The 12,493-nt window shown below is 54.9% G+C and overlaps 1 protein-coding gene and 1 long non-coding RNA gene across 2 annotated transcripts; both read right to left on the bottom strand.

Moving 5' to 3' along the window:
* Nucleotides 1-3,536: 3,536 nt before the first annotated feature.
* Nucleotides 3,537-7,566, bottom strand: LOC122388146. Its single transcript, XR_006257741.1, has 2 exons — nt 6,992-7,566; nt 3,537-5,490 (listed from the first exon to the last, which is right to left on the bottom strand). It is a non-coding gene; the product is annotated as an uncharacterized LOC122388146 (long non-coding RNA).
* A 1,581-nt stretch (nt 7,567-9,147) lies between these two features.
* Nucleotides 9,148-11,079, bottom strand: LOC122388167 (uncharacterized protein K02A2.6-like). Its single transcript, XM_043379016.1, has 2 exons — nt 9,445-11,079; nt 9,148-9,159 (listed from the first exon to the last, which is right to left on the bottom strand). Exons 1-2 carry the CDS (start codon nt 11,077-11,079, stop codon nt 9,148-9,150), a joined length of 1,647 nt encoding a protein of 548 aa, XP_043234951.1.
* Nucleotides 11,080-12,493: the final 1,414 nt, after the last annotated feature.

A 12,493-nucleotide genomic window follows, 5' to 3' on the forward strand; every position in this document is an offset into this window, starting at 1 on the left:
AATATATGCGTGTGGGTGTGATTATTACTGTCTGATGGGGCAATGTGAGGAGGCTATAAGCTAATATACAAGCATGGGTCGAATGGCCTACTATTTTTTTTTATAGTTTTCAAAAAAAAAATAGTCATGGTGTCAGGGCTGTGATGATAAGTGGTCTAAATTCGATGAGAAAACAGGATTTGGGGGTACCCTAGGTTTGGCTCCTTCAGTCTCTGCCCCCCCCCCCCCAGTCAAAATTCCTTAGACGAGGCCCTGTGCACATTCGATGTCTTTGAGCCTTCCAATAGCGTGCCAAGTGCTCAGCCTTGAGGCAGCTCTGTGGTAGGCTGAACATGACGGCCATTATCATCGATAAACGGGACATAGCTAAGGCAGATCTAGCAGCTACTTTTTCCAATGTGACGTTTGCACATACCAGCACGTTCCATGCGCTGTGAAATTTCTCCACGTGCCCACTTTTAACCAGGAATGCCGCCCGAAGCCAGTCAAGCTGTCAAACTATGTGGGTCAAATGGTAAGAGCTGTAACTGCTTGGATTTTTTACGAGAGTATAATGGAATCATGGCGAGGTGTGCAGCTATAAAGGCACCGTAATGGCAAGACATCCAATAAAAGTAATGCAACAGGACGATGCAATGATAAGTTGGCTCAATTTAAATCGACACGCGTGAGCTCTATGCCAAATGTGTTATACTGCAGCACTCGAATTTGCATACCTTTTTGACCATTATCGTTAAATTGTTTAAAATCGAAACAAGAATAGCCGTTTCACTTAGATATGACTGGAACTGTCATGAGGCTCTAATCCGTCTAGAAGCACCGTTACATTTTAATGCTGTTCGTTCACCCGCTGTTAATCATCCATATCTCAGACCATTTTTAAAGACATTATCCATGCTGATTTCTTACGAAGCAATTATCAACTCTGACTAAATATAGCAAGCCAATTGCATCAAGACATCAGAATATAAACACAGGACGGAGCAACGATCCTTTATCACTGCTCTTTTCCATCCTCTCAGACACATCATGACTACTGCACCTCACCACATCACTCCACCTAGCCTCCCCAAACCTCAGACCGGCGGACCGTGTCCCCGATCAGCATTCAGCTCATCAGCGTCTGGCCTAATGACTGCGCCAGCGGCGGCACCCACTCGGTCTCGTGCCGACAACACGGCCGGTAAACAGGCGCCCATTTGCATGGCGAGCGACTACTGTCTGCCACCGCGCGCCGCTCCGCCGGGGCCGCTCAGCGGGGTCACTCGGGGCCGCTTTAGGGCCGCTCGGGGCCGCGGTGGGGTCGCTCGGAGCCGCTGTGGGTCGCTGTGGGGCCTCTGGGGCCTCTCGGGGCCTCTGGGGCCTCTGGGGCCGCTTTGGGTTCCTGGCCGCTGCTGAAGACTGCTCTGGTCGCTCGGGGCTAAGGTAGGACGGTCAAACGGTCACCGGTGCCGCTGTAATCAGTGCAGAGGAGGTCGCGACGCGAGGGAGCTAGCATCTAGAGGTCGGTCGGTGGGCAGACAGACGGCTAATCGATAGCAAACGAGAGGTAGAGCAGAGGGAAAGGCAGAGAGGAATGAGGTGGGTATGCGTAAGACAGAAGTCAGGAAATGGTAATGTTATCTGTGCTAGGCTGGGTTTAATTAGATGTAACTTGCCCGATAGCGATAGCGCTGTTAGTTGATCGAGCATCGATGAATCTAGTGTCGACCTCGAAGCGATGGAGAGGAGAAACTGAAAACTTTGTGCAAGAAAAAAATGCCTAAAGACGTCAAACAATTTCGCATGATGCACAGTGCAGCTTATTTTCCTGGCAGTAATCAGCATCATCCCTACCACAGGCCGTACTTTCGGACCTCAAACACCATCCGTCATTGACACCATTCATCTCACCACAGTGTGTAATGACGCGTGCAGTCACCATTGACCGCGTCTTTTGCACCGATGCAGAACCGGACTCGCGTTTCCCTGCTCATCACAGACCCAACCCAACTAAACTGAGCGTGGGGTCCGAGTTGCATCACCTCCACTGGGGAGCGCTGGTCCGTTCAGTCAGTTGCACGCACGATGGCGGTTTGGGGGACCGCAAACCGCCACGTGGAGGCATAGCGGTGACTTTGAGCGCACCGCCGGCACAGCATGGGTGGAATGCCTGGACCCTAGGGAATACAAGGAATGGGGTGACACGGGTTTTTGTTGAATGTGGGGAATTGGCGTACTGGGAAATATGGGATTGTTTGCGAACATGTGATTGACCCAGCTTTGCAGGCGAAGCAATTTGATATTAGTGTGTTATTTAGTCTCAGCAGAGTTGGTTGGTGTATTAGCTTTGCCAAGCTCATTTTTTTTCATGAATACATCAGTTTTATCCCAAAATACCCACTAATGTGTTATGACTCACAGCAAAAGAAACATGCTGCCAACGAGAATTTTATATAGCTCCACACGACACAGGCGGATAATTTACGTTAATACCTGGAAAAACGTTTTCTCCCTCCCCAAACCGGGAAACCAACAGCTGGGGCGCGGGGCAGACCATTGGCTCGACAGTAGCCGCGTTTACATAGGGCTAGTTGCCAGATAGTGGAATTCCACTAACGAGACATTTTTTCCACTAACGAGACATTTCAGGCACCTTCAGATAATTCTGACGACCTATCCGGCCAGAAGGACCAAACCGATTGACAAAAATAAATACATCGTGGCGGATGAACACTTCAGGCCTAGACATAGTATAGATGTCGCAACTCGCGGCCTTCCCGGCAGTAAGGGCGAGGTATAGATGACGCTTCTGCAGCAAGTCACTGGAACGTGCGAGTCGTGGAATGGAACGGAAGATACGGAACGGGGGCTTCTTAACGGAAGCTTATTCGTTTTATTTTCATTTAAGAATTGATTTCGTGCGCTAGGGAGAGAACATTGTCGTCTTTTTTCTTACGTCTGCACCCCCCCCCCCGTCCCTTCCATCCTTTGGATCAGCCAGTGTGCAGCAAGAGGGTTCATCGGAGAAAAACAACAAAGAGCAATCCTCCCTGAGCCTGTCAGGTCAGAAATAACCTGAGCATAGGCGGCGGAATGGGGAGGGCACCGGGGCACCGTGCCCCCCTTTGATTTTGGCATTTTAACATTAGCCCTATGGGCGCTGCATGGAAAGAATGGGACCAAAAGTCGGCGGTGCCCCCCCCCCCTTAATTGAAGGTGCTCCGCGGCTACTGAACCTGATGACCGTTCGTTATGCCCTACTGCCCACGCTTCTTAAAATTTCAGTAGTAGTCAGTTATCTGGCCAATGTTTCCGTATAGGGGTTGGCAAACACAACTGAGCCTCGTGAGTGGGATGAGTACTGGACACAGAAGTGGACAATCTGTTGGCAAGGAGCCCGCAAGGATAATATCTCGAAACTCAGGACTACGTATACAAACACTTTAAAAGCATCTAAATCTATACTATAATCGAAAGCCGCATTGTTGTGAACTACCGGCACGTGCGTCCAACCACCATCAAGAACGGAAGTCCGACCTACAGCAAGCACGACAGTCCGATCATAGATGTATTGAAAAATAACTAGCAACTTTAAACATCGCCTTCCTCAGCCACGCTCTACACCGCATCACATAAGAAAACCGCCAATATCGATTACAAAACACACATAAAGGAATTTCGTAGGCAGAGATCAGAGGAATACTTCACCTCCTTTATCTGGCGCGTCAATAGGTATAAAGTAATCTTTGGCGTCTACGCACTAGCAACATCTATAATGCAAACAGCAGTTCAGAAACCATCCACTAAAATTGCAACAAGGCAAGGGTTGGTCAAAATAAATTATAGTCACCGTGATAAATAGCAAACGAAATACAGAACAAGCAAGCACAACAAAGCATTCCACACTCGTTTAGACTGTACCTACAATATGCCTACATAAGACATTGCAGCAGTGTACAAGGGAAACATTCTTTAAAGATGCTAACGTGAGGAGTTTTAAAAGTTTGGTGAACATAGTTACGAGTCACTGCACAAGAAATGTCGCGGTCGCCAGCCGGCCCAGGCGAAAGAGTCGACGGAGACGGCGTCAAACAAACCCGAGAGGGGGTAGTTTCATCCGCATCAGCGGAGGCGCTCTCTCTGTTAAGGTCGTCAGTTACCAGCCGCAGCACCCTGCTGGCGATTTGATAGCTGCTCTCATTCTCAGCTGGCTGAGCGCCATGTGCCGGGTCATCCGGCTCCATGATTTCCCCTTTCATTAGCAGCTGCTGTTGTAGTTATTGTTGTTGCGTTCCTTTCAGCTGCTGCCGCAGCATAGCCGTACGGTTCTGGATGGTTCTCACGGCGGCAGCCAGGGTCACCAAATCCGTCTCCCCGTAGCCACACCAGACTCGGGAAAATGTACCGAGATGTGCCGAGCCAATGTTGCAGCACTCGCGGCATTCATCGGTAGGACTCCGCCCAACCCAATGTCGGCACTGGCAGGAGCCCGACCAGTGGTCCAAACGAAACTGATGAAAATCGACAGCTGATGAGCGGTCCTCCACTGACGCCGGACGGGTGGCGACGGCGCGGCCGGTCCTGGAGCTGGAACAGCAGAATGGACCGGTCGGGACACGCGGCTCATCAGTCCATTCGTCCTGCTACTCCCCGTAGACCCCAGCTCCTTCGCTGCAGGTTCTCGCGTCTGCCGACCGGTCCGTCCACACCCACGCGGCTCGATAGGGGAGGGGATGGCAGATACCATTACGTCGCTTGAAGCAGTTCAGCTGCCGAGGCTCTTTGTCGCAACGCCGCCAGCGCCACGCATCGCAGCAGCACATACCGTGGATTGCCAGCCTCTTCGCGGCAGACGCGGCATCGGGCAGCAGGGTACTCCACGTCGTTGAATTGTGGGCATCCGGCCTCGGGAGGCGGCCGATGCAGAGCAGGTACTGGCGGATGTCGATAACGACTGCACGGTCGGCCTCCAGGACGGAGCCAGGACAGCGGTCGACCCATATCGACCGGTACCATCCGTCCGGCCAGCTCCGCTGCCAGGCGCGCGCAGCGTCGCGCGCGCGCCTGCCTTGCAGATAGTGCCCACGTCAATCGGCGCTACCGTTGGGATAGACGGCGGTCGACCCATATCGACCGGTACCATCCGTCCGGCCAGCTCCTCCAACACCGCTCTTAGGGCGAATAGCTCGCCGCGCGTGCTAGAGCAGAGGGCGCCTGCCGCGACACGCACCTCTCGGATGTCGCGGTTCGGGGGGGGGGGTGGCCCCTCCTCCTCCATCTAGCACACCATCGGTGGCGGAGCTGTCTGACCAGATCAAGCTCGCCTCAGACGGGAGCTCCGCCAGACGACTTTTCGCCGCCTTGGCTCGCCAGCCGTCGCGCCCAAACTCGCTTCAGGCCGTGAGTCTATAGCCGGCGCGGTGGCGTGGCTTCGCCATGGTAGCCTTGGGCGGGTTGTCCTCAGAGAACGCATTCGCATTGGCGAGGAGGCGAGCAGCGCCACGAGTCCTGAAAAGACCAAACAATATCAATAGACAATCAAAACTGTAAAAATTGGCATTAACTGCGCAACTGATGCTTGCTTGTTTGTTTATTAGGGTTTACGGGCGCTGCGGTGGTCATTTTGCACCCATGAAGCTGTTCTGGTGAACCTGCGCAACTGAGCAGTGATCATGCTATAACTTATGTTTGGCGTAGTACCAGGGTTCCACCTAAAATTTCGGCGCACGTCAGGTGTAACGTCACATGCGACAAATTCAGCGCATGTCAGTTGGGCAAACTAAGGCTGATGGAATAATATAAAACGAGGGCACCAAAAATTGATCCTAAATGACCATACTTGGACATTAATGCAGACCCTCTCTGTATCACCAATTGTCAGAAAACAAGCGGTTTCAAGGAGCGTTAGAGAGTCATGAAGCCAGGATAAAACACAGTGCTATTTTCTAAAAACAGTTTTTACATGATAGAGTTAGGCAACTCTCTCTCTCTCTCTCTCTCTCTCTCTCTCTCTCTCTCTCTCTCTCTCTCTCTCTCTCTCTCTCTCTCTCTCTCTCTCTCTCTCTCTCTCTCTCCGTTTACCATTCGCAAGGCCAAAAAGGCCAATTGGTTTTGAAAGACATTGGATTACAAGCTGAGCATTTTTTACTTTATCATAAAATGTTAAACCTGCGTGTAGATAAAGTCTGAGTTCGGTGGTTTGTAGGCTGATAGGTTGGAGGTTGAAGGTTAGTAGGGAAGGTAAGGTCAGGATAATTTCTGCTTTTTATTTTCATTGGACTTCAGTCTTCATCAACACACGCATCAAAAATATCATCTATTTGAGCATCTTCAAGCCTCAATATACAAGTTGTACCACAAAAAAATTAAAAATTGATGTCATGCCAACATATGGTCATGATTTTTACCACCAGAATTGAATTAAATGCCTATTGATGCTTTACCTAATATTTTGAAGCCTGAAATCTGATTAACCAAACATTTTTTTCTTGTGTTGGCAGTCTAAAATTTGGCTGGCTTGAGCGCGATGCTATTGCTCTAGCAGAATCTCAAACGGATGTCTACCAAGTGCCACTCCCAAGAAAGTTTTTCAAGATTCTAAAACCACAAACTTTGTTGCTGCCTGATCGTGTGATGGTAAATCAAATGATAGCACTCCGTCTGAGGCCAGTTTTACAAACAGAAAATAGCCACCTGCCGGATTATTTTGCCTAAAGGCTAATTCACATATGGAGTGTAGGTAAATGGTGAAGCCCTCACTGCTTACATGCCTATCACGTTTACCCTCTGTATGTTGTACCTACGTGGAATGGATACCTATATGAGGAGAAAAATTCCAGGCAGCTATTTTTGTTGGTAAATCGGGTAAAGTAAAACTGGCCTCTGAACGAAAATTTGGACTGAGTGAGATGTCGGCTCTTTGGTGGTTTGGATAGGAGTTGATGATTTTAATTGAAAGATTAAAAGGAAAGGGTTTCAAGACAATCGGCATGACAAACCAACACCTTACCTGCAGTTCAAGTTTGTCGATTTCTTCATCAAAATCTAGTCTTCGTCTAGTCCACAAATCAAGATAAAATTACTGGATAGGTACAACTTCTTCTTCTTCTTCTGCTGCTGCACCTCACCTGCCACCCCCTACACTTCTACCTTATTCTGATAAATATCTTTACATAATTTTCACAAGAATGCCACTCAACGGGGTAGATCTAAAAGAGTGCAGGGCTTAAGTTTTGAGCTACAGAGTTCTCAGTGATTTTGAGACACCCAATATGTCTTTGGCACGCCGTATTTGTCTCTCACCGCTTGCGAATTCGGCGATATGATTGGTCGAAGGCCGAGGCTATGGGTCCAAGAAAAGGCCAAGATTCCTGCCAAGATTCTTACAGATAGCCAAGGCCGATGACTGACGTGACTGACGGCATGTTACTGCCCTTGGCATATTGCCAATGCACTGCTCCGTCATATCGGCAGTGATGTCAACAGTCATATCGGAAGTAATATGGTAGCTATACGCAAAAACCATTTGGTGTATGGCTACCATACTTTTCCGATAACGAGACATTCTAGATCAATCTCTCTACTGTTGGCGACATCTGCTGTGAAATCCCAAGACCGAACGCAAGCACATAAAAGTAATGCACTCTAAGGATGCGTTCGAAATCTGGGAAGTGACGGATTTCATTCCTCAATGCGTGTCCCAGCGTTCCCCATGCTGTTTGTTCCGCCATCTATTGCCATGTTTCGCATTCGCACTTCATGAATTCACCACCCCGCCAAGTAGGATGGTATCAAGTTGGTATAGGTGTCGCATTGCTCTGGTCGATTAGGCTGAGCCAGCTGTCTGGAGAGTGGAGCCGATCCAAAAAAACGCAGAAATTCAAAACACCGACTCCAAAGCAATGGCAATTGGCAGCATGCATATCATTAGAGCGTAATTCTGTCGTGATTGCGTCAGAAGCAAACATAATGGCAAGAGTTTCTTGTGTGTCGGTAGGCGCGTGTGGAGTCGCTGGACCGACCGGGGACGTACCCAAGGGGGGACGGACGGGGTGCGCCTCCCCCCTAGGGGTTTTCAGGGCCCATGCTGGCAGAAGGCCAACGTTGGCCAAAATCACGTCGGAGACGAACGAAATTCATGGGAATCCCCCAAAAAATCACGTCAGGACTCAGGACAATCAAGGTTCTCCGACTCGCCTGCCACCTAGGGCCCTTCAATTTACTGCGTGGGGCCTCCTGTGAATAACCGCTAGTGTCTGTGTCTGACCACTAGGATCCTGGACCCCTCTGACTCCTCGGGTAGAGGGCCCTCTGTAGGTAGGAGGCTCTCTCTACGGGATTCCTCCGCTCCCCCCCCCTCGGCCAGGGGCGTCGACGCGTAAGGAAAACTGGTCCGACTTTTTCTCGGGGGGCCCCCACCGGTGGGGGCCCCCAGGGGCCCCCGTGGCCGCAGCAGGGCCCCGCGGTGTCTAGCAGGGCCCCAGAGGCGCAGCAGGGCCCCCGCGGTCTCTAGCAGGGCCCCCCGAGCCGCAGTAGGGCCCCCGCGGTCTGCAGCAGGGGCCCCCGCGAGCCACAGCAGGGCACCGCCTAGTCGAAAAAGTGGTCCGACTAGTCGGAAAAGTCGGACCGGTGTCGACGCCCCTGCCCCCGGCCAAATTCTAGGTTATACGTGCCTGCGCTAAGCCGGGGTCGGAGAGAGGAGTTGACGACCGAATGACAAGGAGTACTCGTCCTGAAAGTAAACATTTGGAATATAAACAATCCAAAGCTGTTCAGTATTTATATCATTCGAGAGCAGTGCCTTCAATTTGGATACACTTAGCATTCATTTCCCACACCCGTGTACACTCCACGAAGGCTTCTCCGCTGCGGACTCCCGCTTCCGCCGATGCGTCAGTTCTGTTATGGTCGGTAGTGGCGATTAACACGGCGATATCCTTGGAGCGACACAGGACGACCGAAACACGATGGCGGCGACCATGGAACTGTTTATTTTTTATGTGCTTCCATATGACCGGGGGGTGAGACCAAATGAAGGGAAAGGAAAACGTGCCCCATCACAACACCCCCCCCCCCCCCCTCAAGACGCATGCGTCGGTACAAGATACGCATTGCGTCTAACACATAAACAAAAATGTACACCACACACGGTGCGGACGCACGAACTCAGTCGTACGTCTGGTCCGCCCAGCGCACGGTCAGTCGGGCCGGACGGCGACGGCGGCGCGTCCCACGGCGCACTGAGCTGGGGTCGTCGGCGCTGTTCCGCAGCACCGGTGGTGCCGGCTGTCCGCCCGCCGGCGCGGCGGCGGCGGTCTCCTCCGTGCCGTCGGGTGCCGAGCTCGGAGCGAGCTGCTGCCGGCGCCCGGGTGCAGGTGTGGCGGCGCCCTCCGAGATGAGAGATCTCTGGGGTCGCAGATAGCGCTGGTTCCGCTCGTAGACTCGGCCACTGGGCAGCCGGACCAGGTAGTCGCGCCGCTGTCCGACCGCCGTGATGACGCCGACGCGGTCCCACAGCCCCGACCGCGGGTCTTGGACGAGCACACGCTGACCCATGGTGAGCGCACTGTGCTGGCGGGCTGTCGTGTCGTACCGCTCGGCTGTTTCCTGTTGCTGCGCGGCGGCCCTGGCGTCACAGTCGTCCGCCGCCCGCTGCCAGCAGTCGGCGAAGGCCCGGTGGTGCGCCGGCACTGCCGATCTCAGCGGGTGGCCGAACAGGACCTGAGCCGGAGAGCGGCCGTCGGCGCGCGGCGTGTTGCGCAGCTCCAGCAGCCCCTGCGCGTAGGCGTCCGTGTCGAGCTCGCCGCTGCTGGTCGCCTTCTGGATGAGCCGTTTGGCGGCCTTGACCGCCGACTCGGCATGCCCATTAGACTGAGGGTAGTGCGGTGTAGAGATCTGGTGCTCCACTCCCCAGCGGCGCAGAAACTCTCGGGTGAGCCGGGCGGTGAACTGGTGTCCACCGTCTGTCCGGAGGGTGGTGGGCACGCCGGTGGCCGCGAATATCTGGCGCAGGCTGCAGACCAGGTCTCTGGCAGTCGCCTCGCCAGCCACGTGCGACACAAACGGCCACCCGGACAGCCGGTCCGCGTATACCAGGAACGTGCGGCCGGCCCAGGCGAAGTAGTCAGCGGAGACAGCCTCAAACACTCGTGATGGCGTCTTTTCCGGCATCAGCGGCTCCTTCTGCTGACTGGGCAGGTACTGCTGGCAGGCCGGGCACGCTCCGACATGGTTCGCAATGTCACTGTCCAGGAACGGCCAGTAGACTACCTGCCGCGCGCGGCGTTTGGTGCGCTCGACGCCCTGGTGACTGGCGTGCAGGCGCTCGAGCGTGGCGCGCCGCAGACTGGGCGGTATCACGAGCCGCTGGCCGCACACCACCAGGCCGTCGTCCACGGCCAGCCGGTCCCGAACTCCCCAGTACGGTCGGAGGCGCGGGTCCAGCTGTGACCGGTGCTCTGGAAACCCGTTCAGGATCAGGTCAGTGAGTGCGATGAGCTCCGGATCGGCGGCGGCGGCGGCGCGCACCTCTGTCAGCGCCGCGTCTTTGAACGGGCTGGGACCGTCGTCCGCCCCGTCGGTGGCCAGCCGTGAGAGCACGCTGGCGAGCTGATGGCTGGCGTCCCTCTCGGCTTCCTCGTCCTCAGGCGCCGGGTCATCCACCGGCGCGCGCGACAGCGCGTCCGGGATGGCGTGCAGCTTGCCTTGCCGCCAGATGGCGAGCAGGTTGAACGGCGCCAGCCGTTCTCGTAGCCGCTGGAGCCGCGGATTTTCGATCTCCGCAAGGCTCTTACTGTTGAGGATCGGGATGAGCGGCCGGTGATCGGTCAGGACTTCAAACCGCTGCATCCCGCCGAGATAGATGCTGCATTTCTTGCAGGCCCAGGCCAGGGCCAGCAGCTCCAACTCGATCACGGCGTACCGCGACTCGGCGTCCGATAGGAAGCGTGAGCCGCACTGGATCAGTCGCCACCGGCCTGCGGCGTCTTGCTGCAGCAGGCAGTAGCCCAGGCCGCCGGAGCGAGCGGCGTCAGTCTCAAGGACTGTGCGGCGGCGAGGGTCGAAGAAGTCGAGCACGGGAGGCGACGTGAGTGCCATCTTCACCCCGCTGAACGCCTGCTTGTGCGCTGGCGTCCACAGCCACGCGTTCCGCGGCCGCAGCAGCTGTCTCAGCGGCTAGGCGGCGGCGGCGACCTCTGGGGAGAAGGCGCCGAGCTGGGTCACCAGGCCGAGGAACGACCGTAGGTCGGTGATGTTGCCCGGCCTGGGGAAGGCCTGGATGGCACGGACTTTCTTGCCGTCGGCGGTATAGCCAGCCGAATTGATGCGAAAGCCGCAGAATTCGACTTCGTCTTCCGCGAACTGACATTTGTCCGGGTTGAGTGTGATACCGTGCTGGTCACACCTTAGCAGAATCTGCCGCACGTGCTGCAGGTGGGCGGCGTAGTCAGCGTCATAGGCCAGGACGTCGTCCACGACCTTACACGTGCGCGGGATGTCCCCGAGCGCGGCGTCACCGCGCTGGTTGTACACGTCGCCAGAGCTGACGATTCCCATTGGAGCCCTCAGGTACCGGTAGCGGCCCCACGGCGTGATAAAACACGTCAGGTCTCGTCTCTGTCTTCTGGCCGGATGGGGACCTGGTGGTACCCCGCCTTGCTGTCCAGCTTGGTGAAGTACGCAGCGCCGGGTGAGACGAAGGCGAGTGCGTCTTGAGGCGAGCGGACCGGGTACGTCGGTCGCTTCACGAACCGGTTCAGTTTCGTGAAGTCCACGGTCAGCCGACAGCCGGACACTGTGCCGTCTGACGACCCCTTGGCCACAGGAACGATCGGATGACACCAGTCTGTGGGGTGCTCCACCGGCTCGATGATGTCCTTTTGTAATTCTACGGACGGCCTGCTGATCTGTGCAATCTATGGAATCTGTGTCAGCAATCTAAAGAAGGGCCGTCCGTGAATACAACAGCGGGCAGAGCCTGGCGGCGCGGACTGGTGTGACTCCCGTTACGCTCGCCTGGAGCGCCCGAATCGCTGCGGCACTTGCGGTGCGGCGAGCGGTATCGGTGGGTGTCAGCAGAACGCTGTTGGGCCCGGCAGACTGGCGGTAGCCGAGCACTCGCTCTTAGGAGAGCGTCTGGACTGGCAGGCGTGTCCGCTAAGACAGCCTGAGCCAGAGCCAGTGGCAAGGTCCGTGTCAGTATACCGGGTCCGACCAGGGGTACCGGCGTGGCTACAATCAGAGGCGTCTTTAAGGGCGTGTTGCCCACCTCGCTCGACCGTAGCTCGGTGCGACCTTGAAGGTCGGTTGTGCGTGTGTCTCTCCGTCGTCAGCCTTCAGCCTCCTCCGTCTTCCTTTCGCCTCTCTTCTTCAAAGTCCTGCTCCAGTTAGAAGTCGAATGTATTTGCACACAATTGGGCGACCATTGTACTAACAGTACCAAGTGGTAACGAATAGTGCGCATGCGCTATCATGTAGAACGGTGCACAGTTCCTGGAGGTCCACACGCGCA

This window comes from Amphibalanus amphitrite, unplaced genomic scaffold (genome assembly GCF_019059575.1).
Source record: "Amphibalanus amphitrite isolate SeventyFive unplaced genomic scaffold, NRLGWU_Aamphi_draft 000311F_arrow, whole genome shotgun sequence".
Classification (NCBI taxonomy): domain Eukaryota; kingdom Metazoa; phylum Arthropoda; class Thecostraca; order Balanomorpha; family Balanidae; genus Amphibalanus; species Amphibalanus amphitrite.